The sequence below is a fragment of the Balaenoptera physalus genome (genome assembly GCF_965194825.1).
Source record: "Balaenoptera physalus genome assembly, chromosome: 20".
Classification (NCBI taxonomy): Eukaryota; Metazoa; Chordata; class Mammalia; order Artiodactyla; family Balaenopteridae; genus Balaenoptera; species Balaenoptera physalus.
In genome coordinates, this window is record NC_138901.1 from 49,025,400 (window position 1) to 49,049,160 (window position 23,761).

The following is a 23,761-nucleotide window of genomic DNA, read 5'->3' on the forward strand; positions in this document are numbered from 1 at the left end:
ATGGAAGAACCTTAAATCCTGCTTCAGCCCTGGATGATTCTGTCCCTCCCCACCCAGCCCTCCCTGCCATGGCCTCAGGTGCTCTCAGGCCATCAGGGCCGACAGGGTCCCCAAGGACTCTGCCCAGTGGTGGTACGGTAGAGGGCGGGGCCAGCATCTGCCTGCTACGTTTCCTGACAGCAATCCAGGGCTATGGCAGGTCTTCCTCTCAAGGTTGCCTGGTAACAGCTTTTGAATTTGATGAAAAAAATGTGGCAGAACCAGACAACAGATACGGGGCTTCCGGGGGCTTACGTGAGGTGGGGCGGGTATCCAGGGTGGGGCTTGTGCCTGGGCCAGGGCCAGGGCAGGCAGAGGCAGCATCTTGCCTCATTGTGGAGAGAACCAGGACTGGGCCCGGCCTGGCCTAATGGGCGTCAGTGGGGATGGTAGGCTTGGGGGACAGGTAGAACCAGGCCAGGCCTGCAGAGGGGCAGCCAGCCTGGCATCTGCCCCCTCCCACCCCCTTCCCCACACCTGCAGCTGGTGCCTTCCACCTGGTGAGCCACAGCCAGTGCCACCACTCATTAGGTGATGATTTTACATTAATTACCTTAATTAAGCGGCACTGAGTGCTAATGGCTTGGGGGGAGGGGGGTGGCTGTTCCTAATTACCCTCCCAGTCAGACCAGAGCGAGGGGCACAGGGCTTGACAGAACAGGAGCGAACAGTTACAGAAAGAAGGGGAGGGGCCCACCAGTGCTGGGAGAACGTCCCCCTCCGCAGGGCCTGGCTCAGAGACCTGGACCTGACATCCCCAGAGGGCAGGGCTGAGGGTGCTGCCCCAGGACAGATGAGCTAGCTCTAGGCCCAGATCCAGGGGCTGTGGGATGCGTGCGGAGCAGGCCGGGAATGGGGGATAGGCAGAGCTGTTCTCTTCCCGGGACTCCTCCTCTGCCCCTTCCCTGTGCTCCTCAGTCACCGCCCTGATTCCCTCAACCAGGTTGAATGCCTCTCCTCTCCACCTGCATTCAGTCTCCAGAGTCACATTAAATGTCACCTCATTCCTTCCTACCTCCATTCATTTGTCCATTCATTCAGTCAGCCCATGGAGAACCCAGTCTGGGCCGTGTACACAAAGGCACCCCTCAAGGAGCTTACAGTCTAGCTGGGGAGGTGACAGCTATAAACAGACCCATAGGAGACAGCGTGATGAGCGAGGATGGGGGATGCCCCAGGCTTTGGGGATCAGGAGAGAATTCCCAGAAAAAGTGATGCCAGGGTTGAGTCCTAGGGGAGGCGATAGGAGGATGACTCTTCCATGCAAAGGGACCAGTAGGTGAAATTGGGGCTTGTGGGGAAAGTGCGCTTGACCCATTCCCTTAGCTGAAAGCTGTTTAGTGCAAAGCAGGAGTAGAGAACAAGGGAAGAAGTGGCTAGAGACGGGCCTAGAGGCGCTGGCCTTGATTTAGAGGCCCTTGGGGGAGACGTGGGAGGTAGGATCGATTTCATTTGAGAAAAATGACTGCAGTGTGGGTGGAGGATGGTAATGGGGGCAAGCGTGAGTGGAGTGACCAGTGAGGCATCCGCTACAGCATCAGGGGAGGGATGACAGAGGCTGAACCACGTGGCGGTTGGGATAGAGGGGGAGAAGCAGGTAGATCTGAGTCTGGGGGAGTGTCATGGTGATAGAACTTGGGCATCAGGGAGATGGTGGAACAGGGAGAGGGAAGGGCCAAGGTGCCTCTGGTCACACAGCTCCAGGGATGCCATCTACAATGCACCGTGGTGGCCCTGCTCTAGGTTTCTGGCTGGTTGGGGTCAGCCTCTGAGGACAGGAGTGGGGTGGCAAGCAGGTTTGGGGGAACAAAAAGGAAGAGTTGGGTTTGGGGCCTGTGGAGGTGCTGGAGCCTGTGGAACAGCCACGAGGACCTGCAGGCTCAGGTTTGGGGATTAAGAGGGAGGCTTAATGCCAAGGGAGGGATGAGACAGGAAGGTAGGGGGCATGGGGCTGGGTGCTAGGTCTGGCTCTCCCAGCAGCTGGTCACCTTTGATGCTGCGGCCATGTCTGTCTTCCCACCTCTGCATCCCAGGAGCCAGCACAGGGCCTGGCCCAGAGGAGCTACTCAGGGAGTATTTGCTGAAGGGAAAGAGTAAGTGAATACATGAGGGAGTGAATATGTGAGTGAGTGAGGCTCCACGGCTCTCACAGGTCTAACAAGGCCGCCCTGAGTTCTTTCGACTCAGACGCATGGATTCAGACACTCACCCAATCCCGTGCCCATCGAGGCTAGAGCCCCTCCTCAGGCTCTCCTGAGCTCCTGATTAAACCCTTGGGGGAAGAGGACAGGCACACGTGCTTCTCCAGCAGCCGCTCTCAGCCCAGGCACTGCTGCGCGGGAGCAGGAGCCTCTTCACTCCCTGAGGCGCAGGGCAGAATCCAACCGTGTTTTAGGCCCACTGCCCAGCCCTGGCCCTAGGTCCCTGTCCAACTGATGACCCTGCACATCTCTACCCACCGCCCCCCACCCCCATGGCCAGCACCTTTCCGGAAAGATAACACACTAGCCCCAGTTCTGCCCCTGCCGAATCCAGGTCACTCACCTTGATTTCCACACCGTAGCCAGGATAGACAGAGATGTAGTAGAAACAGTCCAGGCCGCCATCAAGGGGTGAGCTGGGGGCCGTGGGGGAGTCCAGAGCGCCCTCTGGGCCTGAGAAATTCCAGCTACAAGGGCCTGGGAGGCAGGAGGAGACATAAGGCTAAACCCAGCTCTGGCAAAGTGGATCCAACTATGGCTGACCTGTGTGTGTTTGTGCGTGCGTGCGCGTGTGTGGTGAGGCTCACCCCTTGGGAGGTCTATTACCCTGTTAAAAGCAGGGGACTACTTTCCCTCGAGCACCTACTGTGTGCAATCTTATCTCAGTTCTTGCAGTGGCTCAGTGAGGTAGGTCTTCTTATTGCCATTGTACAGATGAGGCTCAGGGAGGTGAGATAAAATTTCTAAGGTCTGCTGTAGTTGCTTCCAATCAGGATTTGAACCTGGGTCTGTCTGGTTCCCAAGGGCAAGGCAGGCCAGCACAGTGAAAGAGAGGGAGGAATTCAGGGGCCCCTCAGCTCCCCCATTCCCATCTCTAGATCTGCAAGCCATCAAGTAGCTGACCTGGTGGCTGGACTGTGGTGATGGTGGTGGTGATGATGGTGCTGGTGGTGGTGGTCTCCTCATCGTCCCCTGAAGCCGTAGAGGTGGTGATGGTCCCCTCAATCCCAAGCCCTGTGGTCTGCGACATGACCTCTTGAGCCCAGGGCCTGCCTATGTCTCCAGGACCTTCTCGGGTCGGAGTCCATGCCCTGCTAGGGGGTGTAGTATTGGGCCTCTCTGCTGGGCCTGGGGTGGGCATTGCCATACTGGGCCCTGGAGGTAGAGGAGCTGTGATGTGAAGTGCAGGGGGCTCTGACTCCAGGCTCCAGGGTCCTTCCCTGGACTGGGGCTGAGTAGGCGCTGCCACCATGGCTGGAGTGGGGCTGGTGAAGACGGGGCGGCTGTCCTGCTTAGCCAGACGGGGAAGGGGACTCGGGGTGTATGGTGTAGGTGGGTCAGGCCGGAAGGGCTGTGCTGGCCTCAGCTCTGCCTCCCCCTCCTCCAACCCCTCTTGCAGGAATTCCTCGAGCAGGGGGTGGTGGTTAAGCAGCTTCAGGGTAGGGGCCGTTGTGACGAAGTGGATGCCTCGTTCTGGCTGCTCAGGTGTGGGGTTCACTGTCAGCTCCCCCTCCGTCTCCTCCATGCCTGGGGCCTGCTCTTCCCCCACTGTAGGGGCCTCCGAGGAAAGTCCTGAAATAGTAACAGAGGATCAGAGGTTCTCCTCCTGCCCCGCAGTGAGCAGCATCACACCTAGTCCAGGCAGTAGGAGATCCACCTCTCTTTTGACATAGAGCCTTGGGGAGTGTCCTCATGGTTGAAAATCATGGAGCTATAGAATTTTAGAGCTGGAAGTGAGATGATATCACATACTTTAAGGATGGCACATGAGATATCCCTTCTCCAACACCAGAGGTGGACATTACTAATCTATCATTGCACTATTTCCTGGCTGTTCTCAGATTCGGCCTCAGAATCCTTCTCAACACAGAATTGTAGGTAGCCATGCCTGACACCTCAGACCAACATGACGAACAAATATTTCTCATCCCTAATGTAGCTCAAAGGCCTTATTTTACCAATGACGAAACAAGGTCAAAGAAAGGAAATGACTGCTCAAAGTCAACGACCAGTCAATTGAAGACCAGAGATGACACCCTTAGCAAGAGTGCCATCCCCCACCAGTGTGACTTTTCTGCCTGAGATTACAGGGCATTGCATTCAAGTTCACTTTCTGTTCTCAATGAACCTGGTCATTAGTCTCAGGAAATGCTTCATAGATTCGGGATTTTATTTTAGATTCCCTCACGGACACATGATGACATTTTTGTTGGGGTCCCATTATGCCCTATTTCTCTCACTTTTCAGAAAATCATTTCTTTTGTCTCTCTCTCTCTCTTTTTTGTCCTTCTACAAAAGCTAAACTCTGGAGTAAGGCAGATGTAAACTCTGGAGTAAGGCAGATGTAGCTTCAAATCCATCACCATGGGACTGTGTGACCTTGGGCGAATAACAAACTCTCTGAACCTTATTTTTCTCATCTGTAAAATGGGGTTTCTTTTATAGGATTAACTGAGATAATATTACTCCCCTTTCCCATTTGCTGTGTCTCTCTGAATTCTCTTTATCTTTCTGTTGACACAAGCCAGGGGCCGTCTAGGGCAGGATCTAAAGTAGGGTCAGCTGCATGCTACAAGCCCCTCCCCCCCAATCCATGGTAGACATTATTAACCAATTTTGGTTATTTCTTGCTGAGGCCACATGGGGCTTCAGAATCTTTCTTAACACAGTTCTCCAGGCAGCCACTACCAATTGATTAGATAGGCTATGGAAGAAGAAACTTATTTGCTGTTACTGGTCTGAGGTTGCTATGCTATTGATTGTATTGACTTATTTAACCACATAGCTGAAGAGATGATGCATATTCTGCCTGTGGCCCACTAGGCTCCCCAGATCCTTGGCTGCCAGAAAAAGGTCAATGGATGCTGGCTCCAGATTCACTTCACATAGAATTTTGCCAGTTTGGAGAAGGCTGGGAAGATATTCTGATTTTTAACAGCTCTCAAAATGGCTGCATGAAGATTTGAAGGGAAACAACCAGGGTGAGATAACAGAGTTTGCAAGGAGAAGGTTGGTTCCTCTGCACGTCCGATGATGGGGCTGTCATTCCACAGGCTCACACCTACCCCATGGATTGGCAGGCGTGAGGAAGCGGCAGATGGCCTACATTCTGTTCAGGAGACCATGGTAGCTCTGATGTGTCAGACAATTGGGAGGAGGGAGGAAATTGGCGTGAGGGAGGTGGGTGCAGGTCAGAGGGTTCTCCATTGCTCTGGGTCAGAGGGGCCTTGGGGCCCCAAAGCCCTGAGGAACGAGGCCCAACCCCTATCTCCTGAGATGCTCACTAAAGGAGTCCATCTGTGCCTTGGCATTCTGTACCAGACACTGACAACACAGTGTCCAAACTAGATGCCCAGCCAGACCCATACCCCCTGGAGCAGATGGTCTGGCAGTGTCCTGTGTGTTTCATCTGAGTCAGTGGTGGAGGGTCCAGGGAGTGCCTCTGACATGCCAGGACGGGGCTATTCTCTTTGCCCAGCCTCCAGATGTCACATGGTCTTTGCCAGGTTACCAGAGAGTGATCATAGCATATGACAAGGAAGAAGAGCCTTTCTCATCACACAGACTGGAGCCTTAGGGTTCCAGTGTCCCCTTCCAGGGTTGCCCAAGAAGAGATGTAGCAGAGGCTCCCAGGGGACGCACCTGCGGAAGTCTTCACTGGGAGAGGGAGTGCCTCTGTCTCAGGAAGGGACCGTAGCGGGCACAGCTCCTCCCGCTGGCTGCCAGGTGGGCGCTGGGCAATGGAGCAGAGCTAATGGGCACCTCCCGTCACTGTTGATTGCACTGATTGTGTTATCTGGGGGGACTGAGCACTTGGCTAAGTGGGATCGAGATAGCATATCAAACGAGCAAATTGATTCTACAATCAGCTGCCACGTGGTCCCAGAGGGTGCTACCCACTATCAGAGAGGGTAAGATAATCTCTGGGAGACAAGCCATTTCCAGGGAAAGGGCATCTCCAGACACCCTGGTTAATTCTGATGGAATCCTGAGGCCCTGTGAGCCCCCTCCCCAGGTTCCTGGGGTTCTCTCTGCCTGGGCTGACTGAGTCCAAAGGTGTAGAGACTGATAAACGGGGAGTGTGATGCAGGGGAAGCAGCAGGAGGTGTCAGGGACCCAAACGCCCAGTCTCATCAGGCACCTTAATGTGTGCCAGACACTGAGTTGGGCCGTTCCCGGATCTTGGATTATTTAATTGACACTACGAGTCTGTGAGGTGGGACTCTTATTCCCACATTACAGAAAAAGAACCTGAAGCCTAGAGAGGTAAGGTGAGGACTTGTCCAGTCACACAAAGGTGGAGCTGGGATTTGAACCTATGTTGATCTGGTTCACAAAGCCCTAGTCTTTCCAGGACACTAGCTTGCCTCACAGGAGGAGGGGACTTGGGCTACCCAGCAGAGAGTCCTCTAGCCAGTTGAGGAAACTAAGGCCCAGAGAGAGGAATGGACTTGTCCAAGGTCTTATGCAGGTTAGAAGTAGAGCTGAGGCCAGAGTTTCTGGCATCTGGGACCTGAGCTGAGACTGAGCTGAGCTGGGCCCTCTGGAAGCCTTCTGGTTGGGACACAGGAAGCCCCCATTCTGTGTCCAAAGCACACCTGAGTCTCAGACTCAAACCAGAAGACAAGGACACTGCTCCGCAGGGCGGGCACGCCAAGTCACACATACACTGGGGTGTAAATGTCAGCTCTGCCGCTTAAAAGTCAAGTGAGCCTGGGCAAGTCACCTCTGTGTCCTTTGTGTCCTCAGCTGTAAAACGGACATTTTGGAGAGGTTTTGTGAGAATCCTTTTGTTCTAAATAGCAGGGTTTTTTGTTTGTTTGTTGTTTTGTTTTTTTTTGGTGGCGGAAAATACAGAGGGAAAGGCCACACTCCGATGGGGGCAGCCTCCTGCCAGGGCAACACTGAGCAGGCCTTTAGGGTTGGGAGAAGTTGGCCCGGGTGAGGCCTCTCCTTTCTGGGCGACCATGTCCCCTGTTGTGTGGCAGTGTGTGTGACCTCGAGCATGTCAGCGTCCTCAGCTGTACAATGAGGATAATACTGCATTGCGCCGCGCAAAGGGCAGTGCCTCCGAGGCTGGCATGTATGTGGGGGACAGTGGCCCACAGCAAAACAGTCCCCCAGGATCCCCACCTGCCCGGTGCCGGGACGCAGGAATGCACACCCTGGGCTGCTGCTCCCTCCTCCCCTCCCGCGGGGCCGGGGGCTGTGTCCTCCAGGTGGGCTGGGACTGGGAAACACCCCTCCGCTCCCACACCACCCGGTCGCCGTTCCCACCGCGGAGCTTCCCGGCAGCCCCCCGCCCTGGTGGGCCCCGCCGCCGCCTCCTGGGCCCTCCCCCCGCATTAGCTCTTAAGCTATGCAAATAGACATCGGAGGGAGCCCTGTTTAAAGTATTTAGACGAAATGAAAAAAGGCTTTCATCGGCACTAATGAGCCATTCAGGATGCCTCCCCGGTGGATTCTCTCCCGCTCCGCCTCCCGGCCCGCGCCGCCCCCCTGTGGCCCCTCTTGGGATTGGAAGCCCCCTCCCCTTAGCCCCCGCCGGGGCCTCCCAGGGAAAGCCGCCTGCCCTGCCCGCTCCTCCCCTGGGCCCAGCTGGGTGAGGGTGGAGACAGGGGGCCGCGTGCTCCACCTGCACAGACTGGGATCTAGATGGGGCGCGGTGCTAGCTTCTGTTTAGGGAAAGCCATAACGACTGGGGACTCTTCTTCATAGCATCCAGCTGGGTAGGTGTTCTGTCCCTGCCCGATAGATGGGGAAACTGAGGCTCAGTGAGGCCCAGGACGTTGCCAAGGGTCACTGCCCCTGTGGGCTGAGGAGTTGGAATTGGTCTGTGTGGAGACAATGGCGGAGGGTGGTGGTCCCTGCCTGGGGCAAATGCTGCACCTGGCAACACACTCCAGATGCCGCCTCAGGCCCAGGTGGGCTGCCTGCTTAGTGCTATTGTGTCTGCAGATCTTTCTGCTCCAGACAGAAAGAAAAACCTCAGGTTCCAATCCCCAATCTATGTCTCAGTAGCGGTGTGATTGGACGGGGGGGACTGCCCACTCGAGCCTTTGCTTCTCCATCTGTGGAGTGGGGACCTCCTGGGTTTGGTGAGGGCCATCTAGAGACAGGCCTATCCTCTCAATGGCCAGCCCCACCCCATCCTCTGCAAGGGCGGGCGGACCTGCTGGCCTTAGCGGCTGGCACAGGAAGGGGACCCCACAGTTCTCAGAAAGGTCAGGCTTGATCCCCAACTTGTGGCAGCACCAGCTTTCAGCTGAGGGGAGCATGACTGCAGGCGGGTACAGGGGGAACCTGGGGGATACAGTGGGCAGGGAGCTACCCCTCAGGGTTCTGGAGGTTAAGCTGGCCCAGCATAGGGAGAATGAGTATTTAATGGGATCTATTTATTATCCCACAAAAGCTAATGAGTTTTTTCTGGAGGTTCTCTGGCCCCTTTCAAGTTTTAATAGGGGATTAGTGAGGGCCTGGTCCCTGTGGACCCCCTTTATCCCAGAGCCCGAGGGAGGGAAGAAAGGCCCCTGGAGTAAGAGAACCTGGGCCCCCCAGAGCCAGAGCCTGGTCTCCACAGAGACGGTTCCACTGGGCCCAGGCCTACCTCCTGAACTGAGGGTCCCCAGCTGGAGGCTGGCAGGGCCACATAGGGCCCCTGAGGCCTGATTCCATGTTCTACTACTGAAATAATTACCCCACAGTATCCCTGTGTCTGAGGTAGGTTTGCTGCTGTCGACTACTTGTATTAACAGAAAAGGCAATATAAGCCCTATACAACAGATGGGGAAACTGAGGCCTAGAGTGGGGGTGTGGCTTCTTCAAGATCACCCAAAAGGCATGGCAGAGGCAGAATGGACACGTTCTGCCTCCTGTGGTTTGCAGCCAGGCAGCTACCATTACTCAGTGCTCGTGTGCTAACCATGCACTCAGCAGTTTCACATGTAATCAGTTATCTTCCCAAGAGACAGAGACACTGAGGCCCAGAATGGTTAAGTAAGTTGCGCAAGGTTGCACAGCCAATGCGTGGCAAGCCTGGGACTAGAACCCAGAGCTCAGCAGCTCCATAGCTCAGCTCAGTCTACTGCTCCCGCTGGCCCTCAGCTGTAACTCTTGACTATCTCCCCACCAGCCTGGCCGTCACTATCCTAGGGCACTCCTGCTGGGAGCCCTGCAGCTTGGGGTGATGGGGAAGGAAGTCCTGGCGGTGTCTTGGAGGGCCAGTGGTTAGGGTGGGCGGTGGTTTGAGTGCGGCAGATACACTCAAAGGGAAATTCTCTACCAGAACAGGTGCCTTCCCCCTTCTGCCCTATTGCTCACTACTTTGTCTCTTTAAACTTTCCCCATCCTATCAGATACAGCTCCAATCCCCACTTGGGATTGAGGGAGCCATCCCTGCCTGGCCCAGTGGGTGACAATAGCTCTCTTCTCTGATCTCCTGGGGGCATTTCTTGGTAGGCCCTCAGCACACGTACAGCTTTGTCCATGGCCAAGGATCTAGCACAAGGCATCTCTCTTCCTGCATCTCGGCCCACAAATGCTGACCCCTGGTGCCAGGTACATTGAAGGTGGGCTCAGGGGACACAGTCTCCAAGCCAGGATTCTGCCTGTCTGCACACTTGGAAGGCTCCCTGCTCCCCAAAGTGCTTGGCCCTTGGCCAGGAGGAGTGGGCAGGGGAGGGCAGGGGCGGGCAGAGGTGTGTCCTGCAGGGAGAAGATGGGCAGCCAACCCTTGGCAGTGCCCCAGCACAGCCCCAACTGGCAACTGATGAAGAGTGTCTATCGGCACAAGCTGGTGGGCCCTGCAACCCCAGACTATCCTCTCTTCCCCTGCCACTGACCATCCCCCATCTCACCCTCTTACTACCCTCTGGAGTACAAATACAAATGGGGGCACCTCCTCTTGGCTGGGACCCAGGCAAGGAAGTGGCTGGTCCCCAGAATCTGAGCTCTTGTAGCCTCTGCGTGCATCTCATCCCTCCCTCATTTACACAGGAAGAAACAGAATCCAGAGAGGTTTCCCAGGTCACACCGTAAAATTGGGGCAGGGCCAGAACTCAAGATTTTGGGGCTCAAAGAGTATCTGGCCCAACTGTTCTGAAGAGTAAACCCTCCAATACTTTTGGGGCTGTCTGCCATCTGTGGGCATGCCTCCAGCAACAGAGAGCACGCTGCTTCCTGAGCTGCCAGGAACAGCTACCTCCCCCATTGTACTAGGTTGGGGGTGGGTGGGTAACCCTGGGCTTCGGCATCTCCAGCATTGGGGTCTTCTTGCCGATGGAGGGAGTATGGGGGTATAGCAGGCAACACCCAGGAGTCAGCCCACCTATCCTGGTCCTGCCCCTAACAGGCTAGGTCCCTCTGCACAAATCACTTCCCCATCCCGAACCTTCATTTCCCCATCAGTAAAATGGAAAAAGTATCTAAGGTCCCTGCCAGCTCTCACATTCCAGGATCTGGTGAGCCACAAAGGGCTCTGTGAATAAAAATACTGAACGCCACTGTTTACTGAGAATTTACCATACACCTAGCACCATTCTAAGGTGCTTTACCAGAATTAACTCATTTATCCCCCCACAATAACTCTGAGATATGAACTTTCATAGATGAAGAAATTGAGACCCAGGGAAGGGCAGTTCCCAAGTTACCAGTTTGGATGTGTCAGATTCAAACGCAGAGGCCATGCAGCCCTAGAGCAGTGAGGTCTCATAGAACTTTTTGTGATGATGGAAATGTTTTATGTCTGCATGTCCGTCATGGTAGTCAGTAGCCACACATGGCTAGTGAGCCCTTGAAATGTGGCTGGTGAGACCAAGACACCGAATTTTAAATTTGATTTCATGTTCATGAATTTACATTTAAATCACCACATGTAGTTGGTGGCTACCATGATGGAAAGCGCAGCTCCAAAACCTGACCTCTAGACCCAGAAGCATTCACCGCTCAGAAGGGAAGAGCCTAGAGTGGGAGGGGGTCCTGGAGGAGATTAAGATGGGCTGACAGGGGACTTCCCTGGTGGCGCAGTGGTTAAGAATCCGCCTGCCAATGCAGGGGACACGGGTTCGAGCCCTGGTCCGGGAAGATACCACATGCCGCGGAACAACTAAGCCTGTGCGCCACAACTACTGAATCTGCGCTCTAGAGCCTGTGAGCCACAACTACTGAGCCCATGTGCCACAACTACTGAAGCCCACGCGCTCTAGGGCCCGTGCTCCGCAACAAAGAGAAACCACTGCAATGAGAAGCCCGCGCACTGCAACAAAGCATAGCCCCTGCTCGCCACAACTAGAGAAAGCCCGTGCGCAGCAGCGAAGACCCGACACAGCCAAAAATAAGTAAGTAAATAAATAAATAAATAAATTTATTAAAAAAAAAAAAAAAGAAGATGGGCTGACAGTGTCTACTCCCTTCCTTTGGGCCTGGGAAAACTGGGGCCTGGGGTTGGGCAGGGAGAGGTGACAAGGAGCCCTGGGACTTCTTTAGGTTTTTCATAAAGGCCTCAGGAGAGCTGGGCCTGTCAGCCACTCACTCCTCAGGGAGGATTGGTGCCACCCACCCACGATGTTTTCTTCCCAACCTGGGCCGAGCACTGATGTTCGGAGGGGTGGGGTGTTCAATGGACAGTTTGGGGAGCTCAGGCAGAGCCAGTATAGGAGGACTTTATGGATGGAGGGCAGCCAGGAACGCTTGGCCTCTGGCGATTTGGCCCAGGATGGGGCCAGGGTGTGTGAACGCTCCATGACAATGCCTGCTGTGCTCGGCTCACCTGCCCCTACCTCCCTGCCCAGTCAGGCACACAGGGGCAGGGAGCCTGGCCTGGCCACCACCCCAGGGCTCCTGGGCAGCCCCAGAGTAGCTGCCTGGTCTTGGGACCAGGGGAGGGCCTCACGTTTACTGAGCACCCTCCATGGGTCAGGCAGGACTTCCTAGGAAGCTGCCTTCCACCCGGAGCAGCGCCTTTTATGCCTGGAATCAATATTTTACACGTTGTATGTGAAGGACTGAGGCTGAGAGGCAAAGTGAATCATCCTAGTTCATACAGGAGGAAAGTGGCAGATAAGGGGTTTGAACTGGGTTTGCCTGTTCCACAGCCTGGGCTCAAGTTTCTACTGCAGAGTTGCTGCTTCATGTGAGCATGTGTGGGTCTGTGAATACGTGGGCCCGTGTGTATACATGAGTGTGTGCATGTGCCTGCATGTGTGTTTGTGTGTGTGTGTGTAGTTCCAAACACACAAGGGCCAGAAGTCATTACCCTTTGTTCTCGACCATGGACGCTACACCCTGGAACCTGGATTCACGGTCCTCAAGCCTGGAAAGGCCCAACCTCCCAGAAGGGATGCACTTCTCCCCAAGGCGGCTGCTGTGCTCCCTCCTTTTCACCCTGCGCCCTTCTTGGACCCTGACTTGACCCTTCCCAGATCCATGTGGCCTGGACAGCACCTCAGGCTCTGGGTGTGTGGGGAGAGAGGGGACAGGGCTCTGGGCCGCTGCCCTCTTCTCCCCGCTGCCCCTTCCCTCCTGTGAGGCTGTGGCCACGGGCCCAGGGTAGAGGGAGCGCCCAGCTAACTGCCACGTTCTCCGCTTTCCAATTTAAAATCTAATATGGTCTCGCCACTGCAGAGCTGGGGGCTGGAGAGGTGATTAATGAGGCCTCTGCTACAGCATCGCCTGCTGTGCTCTACACCTGCCCCTGCGGCCCTGAGTTCCCCGCTCCTGCCTGCCTGCTGGCCCTGGGACCCCTAGCCCTGCCTGCCCACAGTTCCTGGGGCTGGACAGGTGGCACAGGAGCTGGGGGCCTGGAGTGGGGCGTTGGGAGAGAGAAAGGGGCTGGCCTTGGATGTGGGGGCAGCAGGACTGACGCCCACCCCTGGGGCAGGCTGGAAGGAGAGGGAGGAACAACCTGGGCCCTCTTTGGCCTTACCTCCCTCACCAGCTGGCAGGGCAGGGGACTGTGCTCTGTTGACTTGCCACTTTCCTTCTGAATGTCACTGGACCCCATACACCTCATCTCCAGTACCTGAAGTCCCTGTGTGTGTGTAGGTAGCCTCATCCAGGTATAGTCCCTCCCCTGTCTTCCTGACACTTTGAACTCCATTCTGTCTCTCCAGCTTCTATGGGGGAGATGCAGGAGGTCCTGCCTTACTTCCAAATGGCCTGCGGAAGAATCACTGGAGGCCTGGGATCTGCCTTTAGAGGTTTGGAGGGGGTAGGGGGAGGGTAGCCTGGAACCTTCTCCTAGCCCCAGGCAGGTGGCTTGGGGCCTAAGCTGCCCCAGGGCATGGGCCCTGCACCTGTGGACAATCCCAGACTCCCCTTGTTTCTATGGCCTGTGGGACTGAGGGGAAAGGGCCTTACCAGCCCAGCACCCCAGCCTGTGAGGCTCCGGAGGCTCAGCTTGTCCTCCCCACTTGCCCAGCAAGCCTGGGTGGGGGAGGGGAGGGGTGCAGAGCAGCTAAAAATAGCAGCAGCAGCTCAAGTCTCCTTGAGGGGTCAGTGGAGCCCAAGATTGGGGAGGAAGAGAGTGGAACAGGCTCTGGGGAGGGGAGAGACCAGACTGAACTGGGACCTGCTGTGCCTACACCCAGGGCCACAGTCCCAGGGTATAGGGACAGAAGGGTACAGGTATGCAGGGACGTATGGACATAGACACCCAGGGATAGATGGACAAGCCAGGCAGAGATGTATACAGACATGGCTACCTGCATATCTGGGGCTTCCTCTCCCCAAGACCCCCTGGGAACACCAGATGGACCCAGCTGTGCAGCCCCCAATCCCTCAGTCTTCTCTCTTGACTCAACCTTGCTCTGACTTCCAAGGACCCTGCCAGACGGGGTGTGTGTACACCTTGAGTAGAGAAGGCTAAGTCCTCCCCCTGTGTCCCTGCCAGTCTCCTCTGCTCGAGGCCCAGGGCAGGGAAGGACCAGGGAGCGCCAGAGGTAGCATCAGGGATACAGGTGCAACAGAGACTAGGCTGAGGGCACCACCCGAACCTGAGCAGCAGGCTTCTTCCTAGCCTGGGCTGGCAGGCAGGGTGGGGGGATGAGAGGGAGACGGCTGGACCCAGAAGAGCAAGGCTAGGGCTCTGTCAGGAGGTGGAAAGAATGGAGTGGGCGGTGAAGGAAGGTGGATGAGGGGAGGCTGGATAAGCAAATGCACAGATGACCTCTCTCAGGCATGCCTTGTTTGGTCCCACCTTTACACCTTTGCCTGGAGACGCCGGGGGGCTCTTCTGTCCTCAAAAGAAGGTGACTCCCTCTCCCCCATTTCCTCTAACCAGCCAGAAAATAGGACCTCACAACAAGAGGGAGGCTGCCAGCTGCCAGACCAGATGTTTCCAATCACTAGCACATCCCCTTGCTGGATATAAATGATATCTAAGAATGTCCATCAGAGCAGCAAGCCGGGGTGAAAGCCCTTAGAAGCACTCTAATCCCAACCTTCATCCCTCTACACTGCTAGTCTCAGCTTCCTAGTCAGACCTGGGCCAGCTGGCACTCACTGCCCACCCCTGCCTTGGGAGTCCGGCCCTGGGCTCCTCCGGTTTCTGATCCAGCCCCTCCAGTGACCATCTGAAAACCAGCCCCTCCTGCTGCTGGACAGCTCTGGCTATAAGAGAACCCTCCTCTTAAGCGGGGCTTCCAGTTTCTTCCCTGTCACCACCCCTTCTGATTTTCTTCGATCTGGATGCTGTTTTTTGAAAGAGGTGGGACAGGTGCCATGAATTCCCAAGGAAACTGAGGCACAGGAAGGTGACATGATTTGCCCAAGGTCACCCAACCAGTAAGAGCCAGTATCAGGTTTAAACTCTGGGAGTCCTGGTGCCCTGACCAGCATTCTTCTAATCATGTTCTTCCTTTGGGGCTGCCCCCTCCTCCCGGAGGCACAACTTGGCTCTCCAGACTGCATGATATTCCCCCCTCACAGGCTTTGGGGCTCCCTAGGCACCTGCTGGCTGGTGGGACCCAGGCCAGACACTCAGCAGGTGGCTGCCTGGGGCACAAAGGAGCTGGTGCTCAGCTGCTGGGCTGGGAGGGAGAGAGGGAGAAGTTATGGGGTGGGAATGGGGGAGGGATCAGGGCTGAGAGTGGGAGGGGCAGGGTCTGCTTCTGTGCCTTTTATAAGGAGCGAGAATGCAAAGGGGGTAAAACAGCATGCAAATGAGCATCTGTTGGGGGTTGCTCTGTGGTTCAGGCACTTTTCACAGGGGCCCTGCAGTTCTGCCCTTGCAGCACATGACCAGCTGGAAGGAGAGTTCTGAGGGTAGAGAGAGGAGCCCATGGGGAGGGGAGGAGTGGGGGACTGAGGGAGATGCTGAGGTTGATGGGTGCAGGATTCTGGCTGGGCCCCTGGGGACTGCACTGGGGGAGGGGAGAGACCCACAGCTTGGATTCTCCAGCACATGTGGTTTGGTGGCAGGAGGGGCCCTGCACCTGCTCTGCCTTCTTGGGGGGTTAGAGAGACACTCAGACCCAGCAAAGATGGAAAGAGTTGTGATGGGGGGCACCAAACAAGGCCTGGCTTAGGGATCCCAGAGGCTCACTGGGCCCTCAAAGACCCAAAAGACGAGCTCTCTTGCTACAGATGAGAAACTGAGGCTCAGAGCAGTCCCTGGCTAGGAATATCTTGTCCTTTTGAAGGTGAGTGGTTGGATGCTGTTTAGCATCTTGTTTGTATCGCATTTAATTAAAATCAGAGAGTCTGTGGTCTAGCTGGGGAGGCAGTCACAGCTGAGTTTATTAAGAAGGCAGCTCCCCCTCCAAAATGAGTTCCTTAAGGGCAGGGATTATGTTGCATTCCTGCCTATTAAAGCACCGGATAGGTGCTGAATAGAGGGTTGTTGAATGGAAAAGGGATGGGTGGATGAAGGATGGATGGATAGGCTAAGTTCCGGATGGGTGGTAGTGTTGAGAGAAGAGAGAGAGCCCTCTGGGCTGGATGATCAGGAAAAGAGGGGGTAGTTGAACTGAAATAAACAGAAGGACCCAGGGATAGCATTCCAGGTATGGAAAAATGGCTGAGCAAAAATGTAGAGGTTGGACTGAACAAGGCATGCACAGGGTCTAGGGTTCACCCTAGCCCCCTCACCCAGTCTCTCCATTGCCCACCTTCCCACACACTCAGTTCCTTGTCATCTCCTGGCAGAGCCCCTTGTCCCTGCTGAGCCCAGCCAGTACCCCTCACCCCCGCCCCTTTCCACCAGCCTGCCTGCCAGCAAGGCTGCAGACTCTGCAGCCTGAGACCCCGGATTGTTGTTGGAGAAGCAGCAGGTTTGTTTACTCCAGAGCCCGCCTGAGAAATCTCAACAATCAATGGCCAACAGCACTGCCGGCGCTGCGGCATCGATCCTCCCCTCCCAGGGCGGGCAGCTGGGTGGCAGGTAGGCAGGTGGAGGGAAGATGTGGCAGGCTTGGTGCCCAGTCCTGTCCAAGATCTGAGCTTCAGGCAAGCTTGGGTCTTTCCCCCTGGGGGCTGGGCCTCAGCAGGGGGGTAGGGGTAGGGAGTAGGTGGGGCAGCCCAGATGCAGGAGAGGAGTGACTCGTATTCTCATTCACCAAGGCTCCTAAAAGATGGGAGAATAAGAGTTACCCAAAGTCACTGGTCTCTGGGCCAAGACTTCAGGGTTCACTTGACTCCCAGTCCCGTGCTCTATACTGGCCTCCAAGTGTCAGAAAAGATGTTTTACTCCTCTGCCCCTAAGGACTGAGCAAGATAAAATGTCCCTAATCTACATCAGTAAGGACTGAGGGTAGACATCAGGAAGATAAACCACTGTCATCATTAGAAACATGCTAGAAGAAAGTTAGGAGCCATTTATGTCTTGGATCTGTCTGACAACATGGGCTTGAACTTGGCATTTTATAAAATGAAGATAATAGCTTCTATCTCATAAAGATGATATGAGGACTAAATGAACTACTGTATATAAAGCAGTACAGTGCCTGGCACATAGCTGGTATCTAATAAATGTTTACTATTATTGTTGCTGCTATTATTATTATTATTAGGATATTGATACTCTTCTGGGTTCCCATCTGCTTGTACTGAAGCTTTGCCTTAGGGTGGGGGAGTAGACACAGTGCTGGCTGCAGTCAGGTTTTGCAAAATGGTCAGGCACTTTGGAGTAGTCTTATTACTTATTGGCTTTAAGCCCAGGGTAAGTGACTTAATCTCTCTGAAGCTCAGTTTTCCTATCTGTAAAGTGGGGATAACTAGTCTCTTGTATTAAAATAGAAAAGGCTTAAAAATGAAAGACTTGGCCCCTGAGGGTTCTGAGCCAGGCCTCATACCTCAATAACATGTTTGTGAAATGATGAATGAATGTACCCCAGGGGATGGATACACCGCAGGGAGCACTTTTTCGGAGCTGTGGAAGGTTCCTGGACATGAACTGTGGTGGTCCTGGATGACTCCTCCACCCCCACCTTTTCATTCAAGGGCATGACCAGCTTAGAGCTGCTCCCAAGGTTTCATATTGGTCCTTCCAAGCTCTGTGAGGGTGTCTGAAGCTGAGACGGATGAGGAGATGATAAAGACAGAAGGCATGGGGTTGCCCCTCCCTTGTCTCAGTCCTTAAGTTCATGCAGGGCACCCCCTCCCAGCCAGCAGAAGTGGTGGGTACATGCTGTGGGAGCGACTCAAGAAGCCTAGGCTCTGGGCTTAACTCTGCCGCTGCCTACCTGCACAGCTCATGAATTTATTCAATGTGTATTTAATGCATGCCATGTGCTAGGCTCTGTGCCACTGGGGACCCAAGCAGTGGTGGCACTAGGGCAGCAGGAGAGAGGCTTTAGCCCTCTCAGAATGGCCATCAGCACCCCACCCCCAAGCCACCTCAGGCTGACAGCGTGACAGCTTAATTTGTGGAAGGAAAAAACTAAGTAAAGGCTATAATTTACAGTTGGGATAATTGGCCAACCGTTAGGAAAGGGAAAAAATCCTAACATACAATCTATGTAAAAATAGTGTGCTTGCTACGCAAACTCAGCTTCAAGACACAGTCCCAGCTGCCATGCACCCAGCTCTCCTTTCTAAACAGGCAGCTGACCCTAAACTTCTTCCAAAGAGGAATTCTAGAACTGCCCTGAAATGGAGGGGCTGAGCAAAACAGATTTGGTACCCTTGTTTTTGAGTTCCGTCTTGCTCTTGGAAAGGAGCATCAGGCAATCAGGTGCTCGCGACCCAGCAAGATGGGTAACCTGATGGGGGGAAGCCAGGGGATGGTGGGAGCATGGAAGAATCCCCTGACCCAGGCTGGAGGTCAGGTGAGGCTTTCCCTGAGAAATCATATAGTAGGTGCCCTGTAAATATGTGCAGAAGAATTCCATGAAGGGCCAGTTAAGCTGGGACCTGAAGCATGAGATAGAGTGAGCCAGGTTGGCCCAGGAGGGGAAAAGAATTTCAGGCAGGAGGAACAGCAAGAGACCAGAAGCTGTTGAAAACATGGATAGTTTGGGGAACTGATTGGCCTGGCTGGGTAAATTGGCTTCCTGCCGGAATTAGTCTGAAAGGGGCCTTGGAGACCTCCTAGTGCCTGCTCCCCACCTCCCAGCTGCTGACTAGGGCTGGTAGCATTGTCTCCTCAACACCAACCCCCCGCCCCCAAGCCTCTAACATACACAGCCTGGCTCTTCCCCCTTGAGAGGAGGCCAGTAAGCTGGGGACCCAGAAATCTGCATGACTTGACAGCCTTTGGAGGCACTAATGTGCTTCCAGGCTTGGCAACCACCAGTTTGGTGCACCCTTAAATTGAACGCTCCAGGAGGTGGAGACCCACAGAGGACAGAGACATGCCTGAGGACAGACAGGTAGCCTGAGGCGCTTAACCATCTGAAGTGAGAGGTTGCTTCACTAAAGTGATCCTTACCTATAGGCCCTTTTCCACACCCTCTTTCCTATTTGGGGGTTGGGGTACCCAGCTCTGACAGCTCTGCCCAGGTCGGGGCGCAGCATCCCTGAACCGAGCCCACCTGGCAAACGGGGCCTGAAAAGGCTTGGAGAGGCGCGGACAAGGAGGGTGGGAGGAGGCTGGCACGCTTGGGCACCTAGGGCTGGGTGGAGGGAGGGGCTAAGGAAGGAGGTTTTTTGACATGCCCTCCACCATTCAGGCAGCCATGGTGGGAGGGGCACAGAAGCTCTAATTAAGCCCAGTTTCTAATTAAACCCAGCCCCTGTGTCTCCTCAATCCCCATTAGCGCCCCATGGTGTCTCCAAGGCATTTTAAGCTGCCACCCTGCTGAGGAGGCTGGGACCGCTGCCAGGGCCTGCCTAGCCTGATGAGCTTAGGCCCGTGAGGGGCAAAAAGCCAACCCAGACTTCCCCTCCAGTCCGTGGCAGTTTCTGGGTCCTCCAGTCTCCTCAGAAAGCCAGGGGAGCCTCCTGCCCGCCATGTCAACCTCTGGGGCTCTGAGTGCAATCTAGACTGTCTCCCACTGAGGCTTGTCCCCAGCACTCCCTTCCTTACCCCAAAGTGCCAGGCTGGGCAACAGGGAGAAGGGCTTGGTGCTAGTTTTGGCTGTAGCCCCCAGACTCAGGAATATTCTGTCAGACTCCAGCACCTACCACAGAGTCTGCAGGAAACGGCAATTACCATTTTATGTTAAGGCAGCCCTGGTTTGTTAACTCTTTCAGCACTAGGGCTCCTGGAGGTCAAGCCTTCCTCCTCTTCTTGCCTCCCAGACACCGTCCCCCAGTTCTTGGCACAGAGAGCAACCCCTACTTGCTGTCCCCTCCTTCACTCTTCCCACCACATACTCCATCAGAGTTCAGAGAGGGGGAGCATCAGGTCCAAGGTCACACAGCCAGTGGAGGCAGCCTCTACCTCTGGAGACCCAAACCCCACCCCAGTTTCTGCTGCTTCCACCTTCACAATCTCCCCAGGCCACATTCACACATGCAGAGTTTAATTAACTTTATTGATATTCAGAAATTAGGAGAATGACTAAAGGTAATTGCTCATTAAAAATCATTAAACTGACACAGCAGGCTCAAGCACATGCCGCCCCTCCCAAACAGCTTTCCTCTCCCCTTGTGGCAGGATCGCTGGGTACCAACTGTGGGTTGACAGGACCACCGGTGGCTCATGGCGCCCCTCAAGCCTCAGGCCGATCGTGCCCCCGCAGCTGCAGAGGGAATAGGGGACTGAACCCGTGGGGTTGAGCCTGGCCCTGCACGATCTCGCCCTGCCCCTGAAGTCTCCACCTATCCCGCCTCCTGCCACTTCTGGGCTGCTTCCGGCTGCATCCAAGCATGTGTCTCTCTGCCTAAATGTGAGGAAAGCTGAGGCTCCCCTCTCGAGGCCACGAGGCAGAGGGATGCATCACCCAGCCACAAAGGCTCACAGGCCGAGGTCTTTACTGCTCCGGGCCCGCCTTCTCATTGCTGAAGCCCCCAGGAGCCCTGAGATGGCCAAATGCATTGCCTGCCAGTGAGACCACTCAGTACCCAAACGACTGGGACCTTGCAGCCCCGCTGGGAGGAAGGGGTGTGCCAGGGCTGGCCCAGGTCCAGGCCTTCTCTCCTCAGGCCTGGCACTGCCAGGCTCCTTCCTCTTCTCCCCTGGGGAGTGAAAATAAAGATCTTTCCAAGCAGGCAGACCTCTATCCCACATACCCCTTGGGGGAGAGGTCTCGTGGGCATTGGAGAGGTCCGGGTGGTCAGGGAGGGACACTGGCTGGAGACACACAGACTCTGCCACAGTCTGAACAGTTTCTTCTCAGCTCTCACACCCACAAGCCTAGCGAGGCTCCCCGGGCTCCCGGCCACACCAGCCATCCTCCTGGAGACCCGCAGTCTCACTCCAGCCCTGCAGGGAGCTTTCTGGCAGAGGCTGCACTGCACACTAGCGGCCTTACACACTCTTCACACCACTCACTGCTGAGCCCTCATGCAACAGCCAGACCTTCTGAAGCCCAGACACACTCGGACCCACTACTCCGGACACTCTGGGCCCTGATTACATTCACACACAGAGCCACACACCCACACAGGAGGTTTTGGACTACAGGCCAGGAGGCACACACAGGCCCTGCACCCCAAGGGAGCTGTCCAGCACAAGGACATGGCCCATCGCAAGCAGTGTCCCGAACTCCCAGGGACATTTTCGGACAGCTGGGCCAGGATGCAAGCTTCTCCTCCCCCCTCTCCCTGCCCTGGCCCGGTAGGGCGTTCAGGACTCTTTCCCTCTTCCGCAGTGGGAACGCATGGCACTGAGTTTCTGGAGCCACAAAAGAACCCGGCATGGGCAGCCAGGGAGCAGAGTGAGCACACCTGGCTGCGTGTGACTGGAGCCAGAGGCTCAGAGAGGGGCTTCCACGTCTCTGGGGACACAGAGCGAAGAAAACCGCGGCCCAGGGGCCCAACCTGGCCCCGTCCCCACCGCCCTGAGCTCCAACGAGGCCTGGAAAGATGGAGCGAAGAGGTTAGAAACTCCCACCTTCTCCCCCCTCCACATCATGCCCTATGAACCATACTCCTAGGGATGGCGGGTCCCAACGCCAAGCAAGGTTTCGGCGATCACACCAGCCACTGGCTGCAGTGGAAGAAAGACGTGGGTGTCCGTAGTTTTGAGAGCGTTTGTTTGAGCCAGGGCAGGTCCCGCCGAGAGTTGGAAACCTTCCTTCCCCGAGGCACAGAACCCCCATCCTCTCCCTAACATTCCCTCGCTGCCCACTCCATGGCCAAGCTTCTCTCGACCCAGGACCGATGAAGTTGGAGATCTGACTGCAAGCGGGGGACCGAGGACCGCAGGGTGAGGTAGCAGTCCTCCTGCGAAGAGTCTGCGGCCACGGGGTGGGGAGGGGCCGAGCAGGACGGCAGGCAGGGAGGTAGGAAGAGCTCCGGGCGTGTGCAAGAATGGAGGGTGCAAGGAAAGGACTCCGGGGAGGACAGAGTCTCTATCCCAGGACCTCAGCTGTTGCAGCCCAGGGCAGAGTGAGGAGCCTGATAGGGGTACCCGGACCCACCGAGTTTCTCCCTGGAATTGTACTCTAAATCCCGACTCCCGCGTGGCAGCGCCAAGGCGGAGAGAGGTGAGCGAAGTCCCAAATCCGGGTCCGGCCGCCATCCGGCCCCGTCCCTCCGCAGTGAGAGGCCCCGGAACGGGTGGCAAAGTCGAACGAAGTTTGGCGCGCGACAAGCGAGGCGGGACCCTGGGCCGCCAACGGGACCGTCCCGACTCACCGCCCAGTGCTCTGCCCCCCGGCACGCGCCCCAGCGCTCCTAGACGCTTGGAGTGTGGAGAGGTAGCGAGCGGGTGAACGCGTGAGTGTATGCGGGGAGTGGGTGGCGTGATGAATTGCAGCTGAAAAATCCCATTAGATCCGGAGAGATGATTAAAGGCGAGGTCTCGGCCGGGTGCGAATGGCGGGAGCAGCGGCAGCTTCCCGCCCGCGGAGCCCGTGCCCCGCCCGGCTCGGCCGGCGCGGGGAGCAGCGCAGCCGGCGGAGCGCGGTGCCTGGGCTGGGCAGCCAGATGCGCGGAGCTTAGCGCGGGGATGGTCCTCTCTTCCCACCCCTGGGACCCTGCCCCTGCCCCAGTCCTGCCGCCGGACGCCGGGGTCCCTTACCGTGAGCCAGGAGCGCCAGCAGCGAGGGCAGGAGCAGCAGGGCTGCCGGGCGCATGGTGCCGGTAGCGGCCGCGCCCCAGGTCGGGGCCGCGATGGGAGGGCTGGGAGCTCGGCGGGGCTTGGGTGCGGGTCCTGCCGGAGAGAGGGAGCGTGGCCGCAGCCGCCGCCGGCGCCTGACAGAATCAGCACCACGGCCAGCGCCTGGCGTCGGCGCTGGGGATCGCCGCGCTGGGCTGGGGGCGGGGGCGCGGGAGGAGCGGCTTACCGTAAAGTCTCAAGCAAACGCGCAGCAGACCCGGCGGCGGGAGCACAGGCTCCCACGCCGCCGCCAGCTCAAGGGAAGGACTTCCCTGCTAATGTGGGCACACGGCCCCCGCCCTTCCGCGCTGCCCACGCCCAGCCAAGCCTGCTGCCCTCTCCCCCATTAGCAGCCTGCTGAGGAGGTGGGGTTCTAACCCGATTCTCCGTGAGAGAGCAACCCTCTCATCATCTCTCCCCACCCCATCCTGGTACCTGAAGGCGCCAAGGGTGACCTGGGAAGACGTCCGCGAGTGAGGCAGCTGGCGAGGCCCGCGTGCCCTTGTGGCAGCTCCGTCCTGGGCCTGTAATGAAGATGGCTTTTGAGCGTACAAAGGACAATAATTTATTACTTTGTGTTCAATAAATGCCAGGGCTCCAGGCAGCTGCATTAGCAGCAAACTGTGCTCACAGAAAAGCTTAATTATCCTGATATTATAGTTAAAAGCCAGTGGTACTCGTGTCCTGTGAAGACATTCTACACTTGGCAGGAGCCAACCTGGTGGGAAGCTGAAGGTAATATCCTGGGTCCCCATGCAGCCCTGGATCTCCAGTACCCTGCCTTGGCCCCCCTACAGGACCAGAGAAGCCACAACGCTAGCCAGTGAGAGCAGACCCTTCACACCTATCCCTGCCCAGGTTCCTGGAACTGGTGGAGAAA

The 23,761-nt window shown here is 56.2% G+C and overlaps 1 protein-coding gene across 5 annotated transcripts in view; it reads right to left on the reverse strand.

Moving 5' to 3' along the window:
- Nucleotides 1–23,761, reverse strand: part of SEZ6 (seizure related 6 homolog) — a 97,449-nt gene that overhangs the window by 20,829 nt on the left and 52,859 nt on the right. For 3 of the 5 annotated variants that reach the window (XM_082442789.1, XM_082442788.1, XM_082442787.1), the window contains exons 2-5: nt 23,317–23,405; nt 22,804–22,935; nt 3,144–3,812; nt 2,584–2,717 (exon numbers count right to left, since the gene is read on the reverse strand). In XM_082442789.1, coding sequence (XP_082298915.1) covers nt 2,584–2,717; nt 3,144–3,812; nt 22,804–22,858 — 858 coding nt within the window. In that variant the 5' untranslated portion in view covers nt 22,859–22,935; nt 23,317–23,405. The remainder of the gene's footprint in view (nt 1–2,583; nt 2,718–3,143; nt 3,813–22,803; nt 22,936–23,316; nt 23,406–23,761) is intronic. The other 2 variants (XM_082442790.1, XM_082442791.1) reach the window with 2 other exon arrangements.